Raw genomic sequence first — 24125 nt, forward strand, 5'->3', positions numbered from 1 at the left:
AATCCACCCTCTTCAGCCACTCACTTAGTAATATTGTACATCAAATATTTATATGGTACTCATTTATTGTTATTAAGGTTGTTTATAAGTTTAAAAGACAGATTTTGGAATTCAATTGCTCAAAATTTAATGGTAATGCATACTGTAAATAATTTTTTTTTATCAATGTTAGGAGAGTTCGTATTTGAATCATTCTGCACCTATGTGATGCATAAATAATGGCTAGAAAATTTATAAAAATTTAAAATCGAATCAGGAAGCTAAAGGTGGTGAACAACGGCTCATAGCTTTTATACAAGTTTTAAATTTGCGGATACCGTAAAATTTAAACCTTATAGTTTTTGAGGCTCATGTTGTAGGTATTTTAATTCATACATAACTTTTTTTTTAACATAAAACAAGTGTCTAGTTACCAGCAGGTGGTGGGAACTACCCCTTTACTTGAATACAACATCTTACACTAGCAGTTGTAACGTCTACTGAATATATATAGTAAAATGTTCTAACCTTCCTAACGTTAATTGGCTTTAGCTCTTTAAGCAACTTAATGGCACAAAGTCATCCCAAGATGATCTTTGTCTTCAGTTTGCATATGTTTACAACCGTCCAAGCATCAGCTCAATCAAAGCTGCGACATAATCCAATATATGAAAACATAATTCTTTTTAATACTGATATTCTCACACATATACTGGGGATGGTATCCAGATAATGCAATCTGCATTGTATATGTCAAGGAGAATTATATACGTTATGACGACGTGATATCACTGGCTAGTGCGTCATGATAACAAAGGGCAGAACCCTGAACATCCGCTGCTCGTGGCCGTCTTGAGCTCCGCCATGCTGACGTCTTCATCCTGCCTCACAAATCTTCCCTTGATGCTACTCTCTCCACACATAACCTGCTTCGTAATAACTGTGTGGTGATAGACAACTGTTGGTCCATATATTATATATAATACAATTTGATGTTTAGGAAATGAGTGCTTAATTAGTGAAAGACATGGTTGGTAAGTGACGAGAGTGGACAGAGGGTGTGCGGCACGTGTCTTGTGGCATTTGGTCTCTCAAGAGGCTACATCCGTAACGGGGCCAGTTTCCAGTGCAGTGGTGACTACCTCGCTGACAGCTACACCAGCCGCCCTCAGCGGCAGTACTGACCCCTCGCCGCGACGGCAGTTATATACATAATCCACAGGCACAATGATGTACAGGTGGGAGGTGGTGTTGATGGCGGTGGTGTGTACTCTGGGGCTGCCGGCGACCGTCCTCCCCAGTGACCTAAAGTCAAAATTTTGCTCCCAGACAAACCAGGATCTTAGATGTGTCTTCAGAAACACCAGTGAGGTATGAAGACCTGCGTGTTTACTGTGTTTGTCTATAGTGCTATACTGCCATGCTATGGCTTAACAACGTTTTCTCTTGATATTTACTTATGATATAATTGTATTTATTGAAATCAACTGGAATGCTGACAAAGAAAAACAAGTTCAATGCATTCCATATATCCAACTGAACATCCGTGGCAACAAAATGCCATTATGAGCAATATTTTGTGATGTGTTCTTCATTGCCAGTCAGGTCAAGGTCAGCCTCCCTGGGTGTGAGTAGCAGAAAGAGGGCTGGGTAGGGAGAACTCAATTGTTTCAAGTCAAATTTGTGCTATATCAAATGCTACCGTACTCCTTGTTCAGCCTTGACGAGTGGACAAACGTTTGGGCGTCTCTGTACACTTAGCGCCTGGGGGTCACAGGAAAGTTAATAGATATTTTGTTCATTTTCCGGTTGGGCACCGGCTTGGCCAAGAGGTGGTCTTGGAGGGGTTCCTGGTCGGCCCTCGGGTCGTCGTGATGGACGTCTGGCTCCTGCTCCGCCAGAGATCACTGGAGACGTTTTTACGTTTTTGACCAAATGACGAATTTGGAAGGAAACATCGCGATTCTGCCGTTTGGCCACGACTGTTCGAGTTCCCACAGTGCACAAGACGCCTTATCGTCTAAGGTCACCAGGGTGTCGATAGTATGCCATGCTGATTATCTGTGTTCATTGGAGTCCGGCTCTCGTCTCTCAGGGGGTGGGGGGACTCTGGGAGTCACTAAACATGTGCCTAATAGTGTGTTTAGCCACTGCAAGGCATAATAATTTTTCGGCGACAGGCGACGTTTCTATAGGCGCAAGCCACTGGTCTTAACCTACAAAGGAACGCCGGGGCGCATCCGGCACTGTTGTCGTCGTGTCAACACGACATACTTTTTATGTGCGTGGCATGTTATGAATATTTGTTTGTTAATATTTCCATTATAAATTAACTAAGGTTTTATTAATTGTACTTATTTAAAGAACATATTTTTATTATGAACTTTACAATGGTGAAAGGTCCCTCCTCAATTTGTCCTGATGATTTTATCGAGACGGATTTTAAAATTCAGCCGTGTTTTGGCATTTGGTAGGCTGTTCCATGGGTATATATATATATATATATATATATATATATATATATATATATATATATATATATATATATCCATATATCCTCTATGGGTGAAAAAATATCTCCTATTTTCTGTCATACATTGTGACTTGCTGAGCTTGAAACTGTTGCTCTTTGTTTGTGTTACATCCTGACCTTTTAAAAAAGCTGTTTTGATAAATATCCTCCAAATTATTCAGTATTTTAAAAGTTTCCATGAGATCAGCCCTGTCATGTCAAGTTTGCAGTGTTGTTAGCCCTTTGGCCCTCAACCATTCCTGGTATGAGAGTCGAGAGAGTGTTTAGGAAGGATTTTTGTCGCCCGATGTTGAACTTTCTCCAAAGCAGATATGCCATTCTGAAGATGAGGTCTTCATGCTTGGATACAATACTCCAAGCACCCGAGATTTATACAGTTAAATAACTACCTTCTTTTCCTTGAGGTCAAAGTTTCGTGTAGCTATTTCTATTTTTTTATAGCAGCTCCCACTTGTGCAATTTTCAGAGACTGATGGATAGAAACTCCAAAGTTCTTTTCTTCATCAATCTGTTGCAAGACAATTGTACTTGCTGGTGTGTGTTCACAAGTGAACAAGCACTTGTTCAAGTATTATCAAGCACGGAACAAGCCCATATAACTTGTGACGGTAACGCGTTGGTGTTCGGCTGTTTAATGCTAGGGGTATGGCCTCGTCACATAGTTATAAAAAAAAAAATAGAAAAACTGGAACTTCGTCTGTGGTAAGGTAAGGAGAAGACACACAAAACACAAGTAAAACTTTAACAATGAAATTTTAATTACGTTAAATAAATCAAAACATGAAAATATGGACAAACAAATATGTATAATAAAATCAATGAATCAAAATAATAAGAATACTTAAATGACACAATGAAAGTTACGTTAAGGCAAAATAATAAGAAGTGCAACACAAAAGTTAAGTGGGAGGTGCTGGAATATTGGCTTAAAGCCACCACCTCTCTCAGTACACGCTAACGTCTAGCTGGGAGGAGTGCTGGCTACGAAAGCACGGAACATTCTGAGGACTGATGTTGGGGTGACCCCAGACATCAGGTAGTATTGGGGGGCGAGTGCAGGTGCAGCCAGACCGGCGACCAATCAGCGGAGCCGTAGCGATCAACGGGTAGTTTGGTGGTTGGAGTTCGAACAGGTGGCTGGTTGCATACGTTTCTGCTCACCCTGGCAAGCCTTGCTGGTGCTGGTGTTGTTGTCGTTGTTGGACATTTCTTCCATAGTCTTTTTATATAATTGTGAAGACGTAATTTTGGAGGGAAGAGCAGGCTCAATCTCTTGAAGGAGATTATCGTCACAACTCTCCCCCGAAGCCTGCGGTTCTGGAAGAAGTACGTCGTTATGTGGTGGAGTAATGGATGGAGTTGCTTCTACTTCATAAACTCTGGAGAGATCATGGGCTAAGATGTTGTCAGACTCTTGGTATAGCGTGTCTCCAGGTTGAATTTCTGCAGGTAGCAAGCCCATAGTAGAAGACGTTGAGATGAGAAGTGGGCGTGCTGCAGGAGGTGTAGGGTGGTGTGGTCCGTATTGATGGTGGACCGAGCACTTTTCAGGTGTGGAGTGAAGTGCTGAAGCTTCAGGATGAGGAAGAGTAGCTCCTTGCCAATTGTTCCGTAGATCCTTGTAGCAGTAGTCGCTGACAGGTGTATTCTTCTCGCCTCGTTGCTGCATCACGACACCACCCACGTCGGTACCATTGGCGTCGACATGGAGGATGAAGGGCTTATCTGACGAGGTGAGAGTGGAATTAGAAGAGGGCATAGGAGCACGATTATTATCCTGAAAGCATTTGGGAAGATCATTAAGGATTTTGGAATTAGAAAGCGCCGACTCCTTGTCAGTGCTTTCGGGAGAAGAAGCCGGGATGGTCTCACTGTGGATGTAGGGTTCTGTGAAGGTAGAACAATTAATCAAGACAGTGGGAGGAGTACCATTATATTGCTTCAGGAGGTTGACGTGGCACAGCTGGGTCTTCCGCCGCCTATCTGGAGTCTCTATCACATAATTATTATTATTCCTGCACTCTTTGACGCAGTAGGGTCCTGAAAATCTGTTTTGTAAAGGTGAACCTGGGATAGGGAAATAAGCAAGGACGAAGTCTCCCGGCTTGAATTTTCTTACTTTGCTGGTCTGGTCGTAATGAGTCTTCATTCTCACCTGGGCTTTCAATAGATTATCATGAGCAAAGCGGTGGACTCTCTCTAGAATGTGCTGAAGGTTTTGAAGAAACTGGGGCACATTCTGATGCTCACTGAAGGTGGCATCTCTGAGAGAGTCTTTGAAAGCCTTAAGGGGAGTACGGCACTTACGGCCGTAGAGCATCTCATAAGGAGATACTCCTAGGGACTCATTGGGGAGACTTCTGAAAATACACATTATTAGGTCAATCTGCTTATCCCAATCCTTTGAGGTTTCACTACAAAACTTTTTCAAGAGTGCTTTGATGGTCTGATGACTACGTTCAAGAGAACCCTGTGAAGCAGGATGATAGGGGCTGGACAATACCTGTTTGATGTTGAACTCCTCCAGTGTCCTTTTGAAGAGATCACTGGTGAAGTTGGTGCCACAGTCACTTTGAATCTCCCTGGGAAATCCGTATTGAGTGAAGATCTTCAATAGATGTTTGATAACCGTAGCAGCCGTGATGTTCTTCACTGGAACTGCTATGGGAAATCTGGTGGTAGGACACAGGATGGTTAGGATGTAGGCGTTACCTGAACTGGTCCGAGGTAAAGGACCAACACAGTCTATTATGAGTCTGTGGAAAGGTTCCGCAGGCACCTGTATGGGAATCAGTGGTGCTCTGGGAATGGAGACGTTCGGTTTGCCTGCCATCTGACATGTATGACACTGTTTTACGTACTGTTTGACGTTGTTTACCATACCTGGCCAGTAGTAGTCTTGACGAATCCCATGGTAAGTCTTGTTGAAGCCGTAGTGGGAGAATGCTCCGTGGGCCAGGTGTAGAATAGTGGGCCGCAGGCTGGTGGGAATCACAAGTTGTTCGATGTTGGCCCAATCGTCCTCCTCCTTCAGTTTACTGGGTCTATATCTGCGGTAGAGCAAGTCGTTCTCTAGGAAGAACCCAGGAATACTGTCGGGTTGAGTCTCAGCCTGGAAAAACAATGGTGTTAAAGTAAGATCTTCCCTCTGCAACTTACGGAACTCCAACTTGGTCAGATGCGGGGGTAGTTTCTGAGGGTCTTGAGGGACAGCGGTAGCAGTAGAGTCAGCTGGCTGTGGACGTGCGGCTTGTGCACGGGTGGTCACGAGAACCGGAGGAGAAACTTCATCACTCTCTTGAACCTCTGCTGGAACATACTCGAGAATAGGGTTTCTGGGCACAGAGTTACACACCTGGGGTTTGTCCATGACGATCAGGTTGGTCGGTTGCAGGTCTTCTGCCAAGTCGTTGCCTAGGAGAAGTTGCACTCCAGGCATGGGAAAAGGCTTTTCCCTGACGGCGACTTGGACTTCCCCGTTCACGTAGGGACAATCCAGGTGGACTCTGGCGAGAGGGTATGGAGTAGTAGCAGTGAGGTCAGTGATGAAGACCGTTTCCCCGGTGTAGACTATGTTGGGCACAGCCGACTTCAAGATGATTGATTGTAGAGCCGCTGTGTCCCTCAAGATCTTCAATTTGAAACGTCCCTCCGGATTTGAACCGTTGGCAGAGACAGTTCCAGTATACAGGTGGTTACTGAAAAGAGAAAGATCATTAACATCAACACCAACATTCATCACAGGCTTACCGGACTTAGGAGGAGTTGGTTTGGGTCGTTGTTGGTCAGTGGTTCCCTTGTATTGAGACTTACCACACTTGTCTATGGTATGTCCATAGAGTCTACAATACTTGCAGTACAGTTGTGAACCAGCTTGATCGGGGCTCACCTTCTCGTAACTGTACCACGACTTCTTACTGGAGGATGGTTCAGGTGTCAGCCGGTGGATGAGGCTGTAAGTGTCAGCCGACTTAGCACACTTCAGGTAGTCGGTTTCTTCTTTATCTGCTAAGTAGAGGCGGACAGGAGGCGGCACACGTCTCAAGAATTCTTCAACAAGCATCAGGTTGACGAGTTCTGTAAAAGTAGAGACATGTGCTGCTTCCAGCCATTTCATGAAATACCTCCGTTTCGTGTTGGCAAACTCGAGGAAGGTAGTGGTACTTGCCTTCAGGTGGTCACGGAATTTCCTTCTATAACTTTCTGTGGAAAGTAGGTAGGCGTCCAACACTGCTTGTTTCAGAGTGTAGTAGTCATTCTCAGACGCCAAAGTACTGAGTGTGACTGCAGCTCTACCTGTAAGATGGACTCTGAGAAGTGTGGCCCATTGGTCGACAGGCCAACTGAGTTGATTAGCAAGGGTTTCAAAGGTGGTAAAGAACACATCAACTTCTGCTTCTACAAAGGATGGCATTAACTTACTTGCATGTGATATATTAAAACTGACGGGAAGATTGGCAGTAGCTTGCTGGCGTTGAGCGAGGTGTGAAGTTTCCAACGTGTATTCCCGTTGACGACACTCTAGAGCCAGAGTCGCTTGTTGCTTGTCATGTTCGCGTTGCATCTCCAACTCGCGTCGTTTGGTTTCAAGCTGTACTCGTTCCCGCTCCTGGAGTAGTGCAACCTCACGTTCCTTGAGGGCGATCTCTTCCCTTCGTATGTCAGCTGCTTCCCTTTGCTGTTCGCGGGCTTCCCTTTGCTGCTCACGTTCAATCTTGGCCAGCTCTAGTTTGAGTTTCAGCGTTGCCAAATCAGTTTTATCTGCAATATAGTAAGTTTCATGAGTTTCAGAGTCTATCTTACCTTGCTCTAAATAGTAATCCAGCAACAGGTTGTGTAGGTCATTTTTGTTGGCTTGGTAGGGAACTTCTAGTTGATACTCATGTGCAAGAGTTTGTAGTTCAGTCCTCTTGGCACGACTTAAAGTCCCTATTTCACCTGCTGGATTTGCACGGAAAGTTTGGAGACGAAACATGGTGAAATTAGCAAATAAAGGTACACGAATGTTCAATAATGAAATGTCAGAAACAGGACAACGTGGCAACTGGTACCTATCCTGTGTGATCTTTAACAATTAACGTTAAGTGAAAGATATTAAATGATTAAATGAAATCAAGGGCGCAGGAAATCTTGTACCCGGTACTCATGTAAGAGAATAAGGGCAAGAAAATCCTACTAACAAATGAAACAAAGTTTCGAAAACAAATGAAACAGTTAAATGCTTCAAAAGTAAAATTGGTAGTCCAAGGATGTAGGCATACCTTGCCAAGTCTCTAAAGGACATAAAGCAAGTTTTTCCTACTGAATTTAATATGATACTTACAGAATTAGCGAACTTTTGTGCTCTGAAAAAATAAGCTAATTCCCTACCGTTGTATGTATCATCATCTCTGACTGACGTGTAGGGGTGCGAGGTGTCAACTGGTGACGAGAACTGCTGCTGAGGTCCCAATTCAGCAACTAAAGTTCGAGCTAGAGGAACTATGGCCCTCTTTGTCCTCCTACAGTCAGATTGCAGAAGATTGGGTACTCTTGACCCGGGGCAGACCACAGTACCAGGGTACCAATATGATGATCTGTCAGAATGAGAAATATTCAAGGGACATAGATGGTAAATACGAGTAATAACATGGAGGGAGAGATGACCAATTAAGAGTATGACTGAGGCCTACAGTCACCACGTAATCCAAAGTTGTCTCACCTTCACTATATGTTACTCTCGTAATGCACAATACACCGCACCTTCTAAAAAATGAAATTGAATGAAAAATAGTAAAGCTACGTTAACAAAGTTAAATACGCTTACCATAAATTACCACTTGGCACCAGTACCTGAGTGAAGCTCCTAGGACAGGCCCCCATATAACTTGTGACGGTAACGCGTTGGTGTTCGGCTGTTTAAGGCTAGGGGTATGGCCTCGTCACATAGTTATAAAAAAAAATAGAAAAACTGGAACTTCGTCTGTGGTAAGGTAAGGAGAAGACACACAAAACACAAGTAAACTTTAACAATGAAATTTTAATTACGTTAAATAAATCAAAACATGAAAATAATGCACAAACAAATATGTATAATAAAATCAATGAATCAAAATAATAAGAATACTTAAATGACACAAGGAAAGTTACGTTAAGGCAAAATAATAAGAAGTGCAACACAAAAGTTAAGTGGGAGGTGCTGGAATATTGGCTTAAAGCCACCACCTCTCTCAGTACACGCTAACGTCTAGCTGGGAGGAGTGTTGGCTACGAAAGCACGGAACATTCCGAGGACTGATGTTGGGGTGACCCCAGACATCAGGTAGTATTGGGGGGCGAGTGCAGGTGCAGCCAGACCGGCGACCAATCAGCGGAGCCGTAGCGATCAACGGGTAGTTTGGTGGTTGGAGTTCGAACAGGTGGCTGGTTGCATACGTTTCTGCTCACCCTGGCAAGCCTTGCTGGTGCTGGTGTTGTTGTCGTTGTTGGACATTTCTTCCATAGTCTTTTTATATAATTGTGAAGACGTAATTTTGGAGGGAAGAGCAGGCTCAATCTCTTGAAGGAGATTATCGTCACAATATATATATATCCTCTATGGGTGAAAAAATATCTCCTATTTTCTGTCATACATTGTGACTTGCTGAGCTTGAAACTGTTGCTCTTTGTTTGTGTTACATCCTGACCTTTTAAAAAAGCTGTTTTGATAAATATCCTCCAAATTATTCAGTATTTTAAAAGTTTCCATGAGATCAGCCCTGTCATGTCAAGTTTGCAGTGTTGTTAGCCCTTTGGCCCTCAACCATTCCTGGTATGAGAGTCGAGAGAGTGTTTAGGAAGGATTTTTGTCGCCCGATGTTGAACTTTCTCCAAAGCAGATATGCCATTCTGAAGATGAGGTCTTCATGCTTGGATACAATACTCCAAGCACCCGAGATTTATACAGTTAAATAACTACCTTCTTTTCCTTGAGGTCAAAGTTTCGTGTAGCTATTTCTATTTTTTTATAGCAGCTCCCACTTGTGCAATTTTCAGAGACTGATGGATAGAAACTCCAAAGTTCTTTTCTTCATCAATCTGTTGCAAGACAATTGTACTTGCTGGTGTGTGTTCACAAGTGAACAAGCACCTTGAAAGCTTACGAACAAATGAATTATGTATGAGAAAATATGTACACTTTTCATTTAGTATATTAATCAAAAATTTATGAGTAGTTCTAAACATGCATTAACGTGCATTTCCTTGTTGCAGAATGTAGACCTGGCGGTGCTGTGGCCCGGGGTGAGGAAGATGCAAGTGGAGGTGACGGAATCGCTGTACGGGTCCGTTCCCTGTGGCGCCACCCTCGAAGTCTGGTCCTCCTCCAACGTCACACTTCAGGGACACGCCACAGGCCACGCTCATAACAAGACTCCCGAGTCTCACCAAGGGACGGCATTTAACGGACGTGAGACTGGAAGAGGTGGTCTTCTGTCTCGTAGCAGTAGTGCTCTAACTCGTAGTAATAAACTTCCACTTAGTAACAGTAGTCCTCCAACTCCTAGCAGTGGTTCTGCAACTCATAACAGTGGTCTTCCAACTCGTAACAGTGGTCCTCCAACTCATAATAGCAGTCCTCCAACTCGTAACAGTGGTTTTCCAACAAGTAATAGTGGTCCTCAAACTAGAAAAAGTGGTCTTCCAACTGGTAACAGTGGTCCTCCAACTCGCAACACTGGTCCTCCAACTCGCAACACTGGTCCTCCAACTCGCAACACTGGTCCTCCAACTCGCAACACTGGTCACCTACCTGGTAGCAGAGGGTCACTAGGTGTAGCGCCGCACTTCTCAACCACTCACTATGAGAGAGAGGAGAGTGTTCCTTACGGTGCAGGAGAAGCCCGGTGCTCCTCGAACGTGTCCATTACTCAGGCCAGAGTCCACAGTCTACTGGGAGAGTTTGACGTGTCCAGACTCTATTACTGCAATGTGGACGAGCTTGATGGTCAGTTTGGTTTATTAAATATTCGCAAGTCGGATGTATCTAACTTTTCTGCTTCTGGACGCCAAGCGTATATTGAGGATTCCACAATGCTGGTTGTGTCCAGCCTGGCAATGAATCAGCTGCAGCTCAATCATGTTAAAATAGGGCGTTTGGTTTCACCTGGATTAGTTCAACAGACAACAGGTAGTGAAGTTGTCAGTAATCTGTCTGAAGTGACTGCAGACATCATAGAAACTGGAGCAATACTGGTTGTGAGCGGACAGTTGACCATCACTAACATGACTGTGAACGAGATGCAGTCAGCAGCGATCACAGTAGGCAGCGGGGGAGTCCTTACCTTGACAAATTTTCATGTCCGTCAAGGCCCACAAACAATGCTTGTTCTGGATGGTGAAGGAAAAGTAGCCATTACTAACTTTACCCTTGGTAATGATACCATCATCCATCTTGAGTTAACGAGTAGAAGCAATCAGAAAACCCTTTATCCATTACACATCATGCGGCCAGCTGAAGTCTCCAATACGTCCAAAATTGGGGGATTCACTGGGACCTCACACCAGGTCGAAAAGACTCCCGTCAAAAATCTCGTGGGGTTCTCTTGGTACTGGGTGATGATCATGACTGTCGCCGGTGTGTTTGCTGGCATGATTATTGGCACTGCCATCATGTGGCGGAGGCCTACCATAAGCAAGTGCCCACCGTCTGCACTGACATTGTCGGACCTGATAGCTCAGGACAGACTAGACAGCGAGGACCACGCTCCGGACACACCCCAGAGGCCTGAACTCTCCCGACAAGACTCAGGGTTGACTTCGTCATCGTTCGCATCGTTCACACCATGCCAGGAGAGGTCCCGTCTCTCCTCCCTCAGCATGAGGCAGCAACAGGACCCAGATGTCTGCCTCTCGACCTCAACCGAACCCAACATCTACGTGCACGTTCCGGCTCTTGCCTGCACTCGCGAGGACGTCATCTACGAGGAGGTGGAGACCCTTGGCGTGCCCAAGGTGGACCCTACATACCTCATCATGAACTGATCTTCACATGAGACAGTATGTTTTTCAGATCGAACTCACTCATGTGGTGCTGTCCTTGTGGCTATTTATGCCTTGTGCAGTGCCTCATATGCTAAGAAGTGTGGTGACATCAAATCACCATCCAGAGCACGGGTCAGGAACCATGCCCTGTAGTGGGATACGCTTTCTGTTGCCCTGCCAATTTTGCTACTGCTGCCGCCGCCATGACGAGGGAAGGGTTCACTTACTCTGACAAGGGAAGGATCTCACCCTCTTTTGTGTGTCCCTGCCCATAACCCATGAAGGGTGCTAGTCCCTGACGTGTGAAACGGAAGTATATAGAGGGAGTCGTCATTTCATTAACTGTTCGTAGTAATTCCGGTGGAGCAATGTACGCTATCCAAGAGCTTCCATATTTTCTCCAGCGGCGAAAGAGGAGGAATACATCGTTGACTCATCTGGCCTTTCCTGTCTGGGAATATGGTGGTGGCGGACGTCCACCCGCACCCAGCCCTCGGTCCTTGCTCTATCCTCACTATCATCACCACCACCACCACTCATTCAACCACTATTGTCACCAGGATCACTGCTACCACTATCGCTTCTACCATCTACCTCACAAGACTGTAATATGACTCCAAAAGAGACTAATCCAATTAGTTCTGTACATACATGTAGCTGCCTGTAGTATCCTCTCGCCTCATAAAATATCTTAATATCCTCTTGTCTTAAAATATATACAAAAATTGACGAAATATTGTTTATGTTCTCTTGAGTTTATTTTATACACAACAATACATAGACGTAATGGACATGTTAGATAATGGAATTTGGTACTATTCTCTTTATAAAGTCCGAACAAAATATAGGTAAAAACCAAACTTATATGTTCTTAGGTCAAATATAGCACAAATATGTATTATATTAGGCCTCAGATAGCGTGCATTAGGCCTAGGAAACATAGCCGTACTAATTAAAAACAAAACTATGGAAACCCTCATTATGGGGGGATTCCCATCACAAGCCACTGGCATCCTGCCTCTGCCAAGGTCATTAGAGATGGGTCCCCCAGAAAATATATTTGTAATATATATCGTACATATATATTTGTACGCGATATATATTTTTTAAATTAATAGGCTTAAGTATACATACCAATGTGCTGCTACCATATTCTATATGACGGATTACAGAGTGTAGATCAAAGGCTAGTTGTGAGTTCATCTAATATCCCCATCTCACAGGATGGTTAGTCAAACGGGGAATCAGGAGAGAGCATGAGAAGCGAGTCTAATCTATTAGGCTTCTCTAGCAAACTCTGGGTAGCCTAATATCAAATTCAAGATGCAGTACCATATCAATAAGTAAAATTAAATATTGTACTGAGTTTTGTTCGGTAAATTTTAAGTGGTGTCGATACTTTATACATTAACAATTAAGATATATATTTTTAGATTACTGTGTATAGCTATGTAACTGTAAAGAATTTCTGAGTTGTATTTGAGAAAATTATTTGTTTTTTAAGGAGACAAATTGGACGATGATTAAATAATGCTTATTACATAACACAGCATTTCTTATTGCGCACAGGCAAGCGCTTTCAGTATAACCCATTAGTCAAGAGGTTCGATTTCTGAGTAGTGGACGGGGGAGACATCTCCCGTCACGCAGGGTGCAGTCGTACCTCCACAAAAAGACCACCACTTACGGGCTATTCATGCCCATGCCACCTTTTGGGTGGCTTAATCTTCATCAATCAATCAATCTGAGTAGTGAGTGATGTTTGGGCACCTTTCCTTACACCTGCCTGTGTTCACCTAGCAGCAAATATGTACCCAGGAGTTAGGCAACTGTTGTGGATTGTATAACGTGGGAAGGTTAAGTTATTGGCCTAGGCCTTAGGGGGGTCCTCGGTAAGCCTAATAGGCTTCTTAGTGTCCCTGATAATGAAAAATCTAATTCCATGACAGGTCTATGTGTAGGCCTATATTTTTCTGGCGAGTCGTTATTCGTCTTCGCAAACACAGAAAAATGAGGCGGAGTAGCAAGAACACAGCCGGTGTTCTTGCTGGCGAAGTTGTCTACCAATGAGGACGAGCTGGCGTGTCTTGGAGCGAGGGTCGGTCAGATTTGCAATGTTAGGCTGAGAGCAGAATAGCTACGCACTTTCTTGAAAATTTTCTGATTTTCTTTCATATTGAGTAATGATTTAATTATAATTTTAGAGGAACGGAGTTAAATCAGCAGAGAGGACACAATGAACGGTCTTAATCAGACAGACCTCTGCGAATATCTTACATAAAATTTTATAGTATATTTACACACCTTATAATTAATTATGATTATAGTTAATAACAAACGCCTTCCATTGCACCTGTTAAATAAATATATTATTATACTTTGGAGGTGTTTTTTGTTAATACTTAATCATTTTCAACGTGGGGTAAAACCGTGTAATAGAGGTTGGTGTTTATGATTGCACAGCTTATTCTTTAATCATATAAATTAAATGTATCTACTAGAAGCCAAATATGAACACAGTGCGTTTTTGGCGCGTCTAGTCATATCCTGTGAGCGTGGCGCACTACGGCTGACGTCAGGAGTGACGGAATGGTGTCGGCACCGAGGTGGCGAAGCTGTGTACTCACCTAGTTGTACTTACTGGGGTTGTGCTTTGGCACTTTAGTCCCGCCTCTCAACCGTCAACTGGTGTAGATATGATAGAGCCTACTGGGCTCTATCATATCTACATTTGAAACTGTGTATGGAGTCAGCCTCCACCACATCACTGCCTAATGCATTCCACCTGTTAACTACTCTGACACTGAAAAAAGTTCTCTCTAATGTCCCTGTGGCTCATTTGGGTACTCAGCTTCTACCTGTGTCCCCTTGTGCGTGTACCACCCGTGTTAAATAATCCATCCTTGTCTACCCTGTCAGTTCCCCTGAGAATTTTGTATGTGGTGATCATGTCTCCCCTAGCTCTTCTGTCTTCCAGCTACAGGGGCTGGTCTGGGGACTACAAGGGACTGGCTCCATGCAAGGGGGGGTTTTCTGCGGGAAAGCGGACGAAGCTGCGCTAGGATCGTTAACCAGATTGGTATATAAGGCTGGCCAGGGTTTTAGAGGAGCTAGGCTAATGCCATGAGAGGCTAGCCTCTGCTCTAAAGGAGGCAGTTGCTATAGTGTTGTCGGTTCATAGACGACTGGTCCATGGTTTAATTACCCGGCAGGGCAAGCAATTTGGCCACGTTTCCTTACACCCAATCTGTCTATATATGTATGAACACGCTGTACTGAACGGGGTGAGAATAGCTTGAGCTACCTCATCCCTTTGTGTGTATTTTACCTCAATAAACTTATTTCAAATTCAATTCAATTTCTTACACCCGATGCTTCTATTCATAACAGTAAATAGATACCTGCTCCTGCAGCTGTTGTGGGTTACATCCTGGAAATGGTCAATGTTTTGTGAGACCTATCTTGATAAGCCTATCAAGCTTCCTCTCCACAATATGGTACCAAATCGCAGGAGACACACGCTTTCAACTTCCATAATTTATGCTCTTAAGAAATAAATGATGCGTTTCAATTTAGCATGATCGAGTACTCTCGTCCAGGGTTTGTTTTGCACTTGTGGAGTTCATGTAGACCTCTTTGTAAGGCTTCAATATAATTATCATTTCCCACTTTACCATAAATCTTTGTGTCGTCTGCAAATGTTATGATGTTTATAATATTTGTATATGTCAAAAAAGGGTAGGTCCCAAAATGGACCCTTGTGGCATCCCACTTATCATATTTCTCCGCTCTTGTGCGAATCAAATTAGATCTCTTGGAGAAGTGATCATGAGTCACGCTATATAACCTGGTTTGGTATCTTAAATATACAACATATAAGACTACGCTCACTTATAGTCCCGTCGTGCTTTAGAGGTCATGTCAGCCATGCAACTCTCAACTTGTACTAAAGTGTAGACAAATGTACTTTTTTCACTTGAAAAAATAAATGAAAAATACTTTTTTTGAAATAAAGATCAGAAGACATTTGTCTTCTGATCTTTATTTCTCTTACAATTTCAAACTCATCTACCCACCGAGGTTGCAAAGGTCAAGACTGTATTAAAATTCAAAACATTTCTCGATAAAGCTGAGAAAAATGTTGGGGGCCTTCCTCAAGGCCCTTATCACCTTCTCGTGGTGCTCAACCCGAACTCAGCTGAGGGAGGTACCAGGCAGCTGGGAGGTACCAGCCAGCAGGGAAGTACTAGCCAGCAGGGAAGTACTAGCCAGTAGGGAAGTACCAACCAGAAGGGAGGTACCAGTTAGCAGGGAACTACCAACCAGCAGGGAGGTACCAGTTAGCAGGGAACTACCAACCAGCAGGGAACTACCAACCAGCAGGGAGGTACCAGCTATCAGGGAAGTACCAGCTAGCAGGGAAGCACCAACCAGCAGGGAGGTACCAGCTATCAGGGAAGTACCAGCTAGCAGGGAAGCACCAACCAGCAGGGAGGTACCAGCCAGCAGGGAAGTAAGAGCCACAAGGGAGGTACCGGCCAGCAGGGAGGTACCAGCCAACAGGGAGGTACCAGCCAGCAGGGAAGTACCAACCAGCAGGGAAGTACTAATCAGCAGGGAGGTACCAGCCAGCAGGGAAGTACCAGAGTCGAATTAAATCTGTGTAAACACTCTACGCAAATAAAGGGACCTAGTCTATGGAACTTACTCCCGAACGAATTAAAAAGCTGTCCAACTCACCCCATTATTTAAAAGTAACACCAAAAAGTACCTAATTTCAGCCTCTTGGTGTTCTACCTAGTGCTTCATGCTCCCCCAAAATGGACCTAAGCCATTTAACTTTACCGTTGTACTCATTGCCATTATCTTGTATCTAGAAATAATCCTCAAATTATGCTACAATGTACCTGTCGATAATCCTCAAATTTTGTTATAATGTATTTACTAATTTTCTTATAATGTACCTGTTAACTTTTTTTCAATTTTGCTACAAATTACCTACTTAAAATTATCTGATAGATTAAGGACCTGCCCGAAACGCTATGCGTGCTAGTGGTTTTACAAGAATGTAAAAACATCAATGCTATGTACTCTAATAAATCCAATGTACCTTGTTGTATATAAATAAATAAATAAATAAAAGTTACTATTTTAATAGTCTATAGATTATAATAGATATGGCTCAAGTTGGGTTTTCTCGAGCTGCAAGGAAGTGATTTAAAGAAAACATGTTTAAAAGGTCCAGGAGTGTCTTATCTATTTTATTAATAAAATCCATAATATCAGGTTCATTAATTAAATTTAAAATAAAAATAATGATAAAATAAGAGTTTTATAATCATTGTTTGTTTGATGTGTATATTCTGAGACGATAATAAGTTGATAATTAACATCAAGAAGTTTCATGCCACCGAGATAAGCGATGAATTATAATTTGTTGTGTACGGATGACCTAAACAGATTTAGTATAGCCGATATGGTGATTTAGGGCCTGCGTCTCAAACCATATTAATAACTACGAAAAAACTCCATATAATATAAAATTCATATTACAGTTGATAGGATTTGAGCTATAGTTTTTTGATTTGTGACTTATCGAAAACGTTTACACATTAAAAAAATAAGATAATACATTGTATTTTAACGAGAAAATAGCACACGAGTGATATTGTGCTCCGGTGTCTCATGAGGAAAGTTAGTTTAGTTCATTTATTATGCACCCCATACCCATCTTGTGGGCGGTAGTGGCAAGGATTACAGAGGCACATAATGGGCTCAGGGACTGAACCCCACAATTCATTTAGTTAAGCAAGTTACAATCTTGATGAACTAGTTACAAAATTCAGTATAAGTCGTCACATCAACAATGAGGAAATAAACAAAGCAATATAAAAAAAATATCTTTGCATAAATTTGTTTACATCCGTCGTCTGCTTGTTTGTACATTTCACAGAAACTACTAAATTGATACCAATACTTTGTAAAGGAATATAAATCACCATCAACCTCGATTGAGCTCTCTATTAGAAATTGTGAAAAGCGAGCGTCACAAATTGACTATACAAAGATGTTTTCTATTTTTGGTCGAGGTCCAATAAATTAGTTGTCGCTAAGAAGTGTTGACAGATGGGAGTTGTTGATGACGTTTGGTGTGTTGTGACTCGAAACTTTGATGACTGACATCTCTCGTCCCCTGACACCAGCATGGAACTCATTAAAACACCAAAGGTAATGCATCTGGAGAGGTTATACAAGCGGTGATATGTGCATTGTGGTCTATGGTGACCCCGGGTCACCCGATCGGCCCCTCGGGGTCATGACCCCTGCCTTGACTCCATCAGGTCAAGTTAGTCAAACAAGTACACTTGCTCGCATATATATATATATATATATATATATATATATATATATATATATATATATATATACATTTTGTGTAATTCGTCATATAAATGTGCAGTGTGATGTTAAGGACACATTCCGTTGTGTGTGTGAATCTGCTGTTTGGCAGCATCTTATTACTACCTGTTAATAATAATTTATTTAGGAAGAGTACATACATAGTTGCAGCGTTACAGTACAAACATTCTGTTAGATTTAAAGATAGAGGTAATACATACAATACCTAAAGCCACTAGTAAGCATAGCGTTTCGGGCAAGGGTGCTGAAGTTGTTATTAAGTCTGCTCACCTCTGCTTTAATTAGTCTGGTAACATGTGCGACATATCTTGAGGCAGGATATAATATTTAAGGGATTAAGGCTTGTGGTAAAATTAATAAGAATAGTTAAGGTAAAGATAAGTGAGGGACATGGAAATTTACTGTGTTTTGGGTAATTGACAGCTGGAGAATGGTAACAGCAGACTGTGATGGTAATCAGAATAAGAAGTGAGCCTTGATTAACTATTTCATATAATTTGCCATTGAAGTATTCTTCCTATCTTTTATTTTCTGGCAATTTAGGAATTTAATACCTAGGGTTAAATGTATTGTTCATTGCTGTTATATAAAATTAATAACACAAAACCTTATTTTCTCTTAAGGTGAGCACAATAGTGGTGGCAGTTCAGCCACCAGTACTCTGCTGAACCTAAGCGAACTAAACTTATTCCTAACCCAATTTATTTCTTTGTAATATATCTAGGCTTAGCCAAACCAGATAGTTCTGTTGCTGTAGTCAGTGGTGTGGCTATTGCTGTATTCAATGATGTGGATATTGCAATAGTCACAATACTATATTATCATTGCTATACTGTAGCCAGTAATTCTGGATTGTCATTGGTTAAGCCATTAGTGTAGGCCTAATTAATGGTGAAGAAACCATCTAGCTGTGGCACATTCATCCTTAAACAGAACTACACTTCAAAATTTCAGGAATTATTAAAGTTGGCTATAATAATTTGACCATACCACACAAGAAAATGAAGGGACGACGACGTTTCGGTTCATCCTGGATCATTCTCAAGTGGATTGTGCTATTCCTGGACCATTCTCAAGTTGGCTATAATAACATGTGCAAATATGGTAGATGTGTAAAAATATCTGAATTGTTCCATTCAAGGAAGGTTTCCGGCCCACTAGTGTTTGCCACTTTTTGCTGTTGCAATTTTGTTGTTGTGGCCTCAAATGGAAGAATTAATCTTTGTGTGTATTGAGAACAAAATAATATACGTATGTATTTATGTATATTCTTGAAGGTTAAATTGGAAAAGAAAGATAGAAATTGTAAGAACAAATTTTTGTTGTTACATTTGTTTAAAGCTTATTTTTGCTTGTTAATCTCTGCAACAGGAATGTTGATATACAGAACAGTTACTACTGTACAGTATTGTAGTCAGTACAAAACAAATACCACAAAACTGGTACACTAATGCTATTGCACAAACCATTTATAAGCAGCCTCATGTAACTCCTTATACTTTGATTTCTTGAGCATATTTTACTCTGAATCATTACTACTAGTTGAACAAAGGTGGATGTATTCAAGAAGCACCTAAATAAGTTCTTGCAAGAAGTGCCGGATCAACCAGGCTGTAGTGGATATGTGGGCCTGCGAGCCACTCCAAGCAACAGCCTGTTAGACCAAATTATCACAAGTCAAGCCTGGCCTCAGGCCGGGCTCGAGGAAAAGAAGAACTCCTGAAATCCTCTCCAGGTACGCTCCAGTTCTCTCGGCACTCCCCAGGTTTGCTCATTTTTCTCAATCTATTTAGTCTTTTTTTTTCATGTTTGGATACTTCCTTTATACCTTCTTACTTTAGCCTGACTATTCTTAAATATTCAAGTACTATAGAGTAAAAAAATGCTTTGCAAAAATTATATATTTTTCTTTTAGTACTTTATTTTCTGCTAAAGGCAGGAGAATAGTACAAATGTTGAAAAAATAATTGTATGGTATTATTTTAGTTAAATCTGACTTGTCTACCAACACAACTTGGTGAAGCAGACACCATATTACAGTTCACTTCATTTCTTCAAACTCACACTACATCTTGTGCTACCCACTTCCCCAATATTAGTACAGTACTTCAGACATATATCTTCACCAGTGTAATCACTTATCAATGTATATTGTAGTTATATGTTGATATAAAATTTTGCTACAATGTACCTTTTCATCTGACCTGATATGTTAGATTAGGACCTGTCGGGAACACTGTGTGTGTTAGTGGTTTTGCAAGAATGTAAAAATATCAATACAGTATTATGTAATCTCACAAATCCATTGTACCTTCTTGTAAATAAAAATTATTATTATTATTATTATTTTTATTATTATTATTATTATTATTATTATTATTATTATTCAGAGAGAGTTTGCCTGTTAGCCATTTCTAACATGTTAACAAGGGGTTCTGGTCCACCATGATTTTTTTTTATCAAAGTCACACCCAATGGTGTGATTCTTTATGAAAATTTAACAAATTCTTTTGGTTCCACAGAAGCTTTAAAGTCAGTTGTCAGTCATCAAAACAGTTTGAGTCATTGAGTCATGTAAAAAAAAGTAAGATGCAATTTATATAAATTGTTTTTTATTCTATTTCGTGTTGATAACCTGAAAACCTTACTGATACTTGTTGGCGATCAATTGCATTTATGCCCATTATGTAGTATGGGCACCAAAACTGAAATGCATAATTTAAATGCAGTTTAACAAGTTGAAAATAAACTTGTAGAATAATATTACATGTCTGCTAATGCTTTTAGAAATAAATCACAGTACTATATACTGTATTTACCTTATTCATACATTTAAACATTGATGTTTTTATTTTAGATCCCTACTAACTATGAATCCTAGATTATTTCACATTCTGTTTTCCCAATTTCATCATTGTCCTTCGGATATCTGGTAACTTTATTATTATTTCCTAAGCTCAGAACCCTACATTTTTTCAGCATTAAGGCAACATCCATGCCTTAAGTATCCAGGCAGTTTCTCACTGTAGCACCACAGAACCAAATTCACACAAACAGTACATAGAAGCAAGCTATCCTCCTCCCAATATTCATACCAGGAAGTGTTCACACATCCAGAGTGCTCTCTGGAACCACAATTGCTCTTTACATTTTGCCGATGAAAATAACACATACTCATCTCAAGCTTCACATGCATATATCAATGGTAGATTTCCTAGTTCCCTTGGATCTGCTAGAGAGAAAGAGAGATGCAACACTAATAGCTTGCCCAACCCCTCTCAGGCAAATGTTTACAATATTGGGATACTGTATAGTGAGGATCATAAATACTGTGGTGAAGTTAATAGTGAAGATCATGTACTTTATAGTCAAGAACTTGACTTCCCCTGAGTGTTACATGGTCAGGTATTACAAGTAGCAAGCTATGTACTATACTATTAAATATGGTCTATCCCCGTAGCCTTCTGCTATTGTAATAGGATGTGAGAAATGGCTCTGGCTAGGCTAATATTGGTCATACAGTACATGCTTATCTCATGGCTACTTAGTGGAACAAAGACATGTGCCTTGTTGTTCGAGCTGTATTGTCTTGCTTACATGTGTTTACCTTCCTGTAAAATGTCCTGATTTTTGGGATGATTGTAAATCTTGTTTTTCAACTGCCCCTTTGAGTCACTTGTCCCTTGATAAATTCCTCGGCAAATCCAATACCTCTGACGGTGATTGTCTTTTGTTTTCATATGGGTAGCGGCATCTTGAATAATCTGTAAGGCTTTTTTGACTGTCCTGTGACAGATGGTTCTAAATAGTCTTCCAGGCTTTGTGGCTTCTTTTCATAATTACCTGCTTAACTATTCCATGAAATTAAATGTCTGAGAGGACCTTGGGGGCCCCAGGAGGGTTAGCCTGCATTTATCACCCAAGCAGTGCAAGGTTCCTTATCAAATGCCATATAATGTGTAAGGTTTCAACCAGCACTCATAATTTTGTGCATTCTGTTGAGAACAGTATTGACTTGATACCTACAGAATTAACAAAAAACTAAGCTCCCTATTGATATTAGGTGGTGTAACCCCATGGAAGTCATATTAATTGTTATGATTAATATCATATTAATATTAATATCATATTAATTGGAAGTCATATTAATTGTTGATATTACATGAAAATAATATCCATCAAAAATCCAATACCTGTACAGTACTGTATTGCAAAAAAAAAAAAAAAAAATTAAAAATTTCTGTCATTACTTATCTATCAGTGATTATGGAGAAATGAGGTCTAGGATTTCATGCTGCACCTACAAGCCTTGTTGCACCTATTGCATTATACTGTAACTTAAATTATTCTACACGTATTTTAATTCTTTGTTGATTCTGACCTAAAAGTTATGGTTTACAGTGGCTTCCACAACTTCTTTCAATGCATTCCACTTGCTGACCACCCTGACAGGGTATGAGTATCTCCTTGCATTTCTTCAACTCATTTCCATTTCCAGTTTTTATTTATGTCCTCTCAATACTACTTGCTCTCAATCTGAAGAAGCTGGCCTTGCCCATCTAGAGATACGGTGGCCTTCGGGTAAATATGCATGAATGTTGGGACTAGAAGAAGTCGTCAAGTACATTATGTAACATTGCAATAATGAAGTGGGCCCGTGCCATTAACATAAATGTGAACATCTGTGCAGCATATAAATGCATGCCAGACAACCTGGTGTGTTTACCAGATAAAAACCTAACATGCTATCCATTCTCTTTACACGCATCTATATTGGTTACGGAAACTTGTCTAAAAGGCTATGTGTTAGTGCCTTTGCTGGAATGTACCAGTTAACTGCCAAATTTTGTACTGACACAACTATTTTACCTTCTATTATATATAGGCTCTCATAGTACTGTACAGTTGGTTCCCGACTCATAATTATCCAGTGTTTGAGAGACGTAAATGGTTCGGCATGTTTCTGTCACCTAATGCCTCTGTTCACTTGGCAATAAACAAGTACCTGGGAGTTAGGCATCTATTGTGGGGGGTTATATCCTGGGAAGGGTCAATAGTTTGACCTGGGGGGGGGGGGATGGCCTCGATATAAGCCTAGGTATATATAAACATAGGGTTTCTGTCACCGAGAAAACAAATTATTAGTAAAAATAATATATATATATATATATATATATATATATATATATATATATAATATTGCTATTTATTGTTGCCACATTGAATTTTGCTTCCTGGGTTATGAGACTGCAATAAAAGCAAGACAAAACTTCTTTGGGGCTTGTCATTGAGAATTGAATTCCCTTGTCGAGCCTTGCAAGATTACCTTGTCGAGCCTTGCAAGATTCCCTTGTCGAGCCTTGCAAGATTCCCTTGTCGAGCCTTGCAAGATTCCCTTGTCGAGCCTTGCAAGATTCCCTTGTCGAGCCTTGCAAGATTCCCTTGTCGAGCCTTGCAAGATTTCCTTGTCGAGCCTTGCAAGATTCCCTTGTCGAGCCTTGCAAGATTCCCTTGTCGAGCCTTGCAAGATTCCCTTGTCGAGCCTTGCAAGATTCCCTTGTCGAGCCTTGCAAGATTCCCTTGTCGAGCCTTGCAAGATTCCCTTGTCGAGCCTTGCAAGATTCCCTTGTCGAGCCTTGCAAGATTCCCTTGTCGAGCCTTGCAAGATTCCCTTGTCGAGCCTTGCAAGATTCCCTTGTCGAGCCTTGCAAGATTTCCTTGCCGAGCCTTGCAAAGTTCAAATGTCGAGCCGAGCCTTACAAGATTCACTTGTGGAGCCGAGCCTTACAAGATTCACTTGTGGAGCCTTGCAAGATAACCTTCTCGAGTCTTGCAAGATTCCCTTGTCGAGCCTTGCAAGATTCCCTTGTCGAGCCTTGCAAGATTCCCTTTTCGAGCCTTGCAAGATTCCCTTGTCGAGCCTTGCAAGATTCCCTTGTCGAGCCTTGCAAGATTCCCTTTTCGAGCCTTGCAAGATTCCCTTGTCGAGCCTTGCAAGATTCCCTTGTCGAGCCTTGCAAGATTCCCTTGTCGAGCCTTGCAAGATTCCCTTGTCGAGCCTTGCAAGATTCCCTTGTCGAGCCTTGCAAGATTCCCTTGTCGAGCCTTGCAAGATTCCCTTGTCGAGCCTTGCAAGATTCCCTTTTCGAGCCTTGCAAGATTCCCTTGTCGAGTCTTGCAAGATTCCCTTGTC

The 24125-nt window shown here is 41.5% G+C and overlaps 1 protein-coding gene across 2 annotated transcripts; it reads left to right on the forward strand.

The window, feature by feature from the left end:
* Nucleotides 1–350: 350 nt before the first annotated feature.
* LOC123746054 (uncharacterized) lies at nt 351–14865 on the forward strand. 2 transcript variants are annotated; one of them, XM_045727229.2, is made up of 2 exons: nt 351–1350; nt 9743–14865. In XM_045727229.2, exons 1-2 carry the CDS (start codon nt 1207–1209, stop codon nt 11510–11512), a joined length of 1914 nt encoding a protein of 637 aa, XP_045583185.2. In that variant the 5' UTR covers nt 351–1206; the 3' UTR covers nt 11513–14865. The 2 variants fall into 2 exon arrangements, with proteins under 2 accessions (XP_045583185.2, XP_045583186.2); XM_045727230.2 differs by lacking the exon at nt 351–1350 and adding an exon at nt 1371–2260.
* The last annotated feature ends 9260 nt before the right edge of the window (nt 14866–24125 follow it).

The sequence above is a fragment of the Procambarus clarkii genome, chromosome 78, assembly GCF_040958095.1.
Source record: "Procambarus clarkii isolate CNS0578487 chromosome 78, FALCON_Pclarkii_2.0, whole genome shotgun sequence".
Classification (NCBI taxonomy): Eukaryota; Metazoa; Arthropoda; class Malacostraca; order Decapoda; family Cambaridae; genus Procambarus; species Procambarus clarkii.

Bases quoted from the DNA above. Each gene is read 5' to 3' on its own strand.
- LOC123746054 (XM_045727229.2), top strand. From the start codon at position 1,207: ATGATGTACAGGTGGGAGGTGGTGTTGATGGCGGTGGTGTGTACTCTG. The intron at 1,351-9,742 runs GTATGAAGACCT...TCCTTGTTGCAG, and splicing joins TCTTCAGAAACACCAGTGAG to AATGTAGACCTGGCGGTGCT.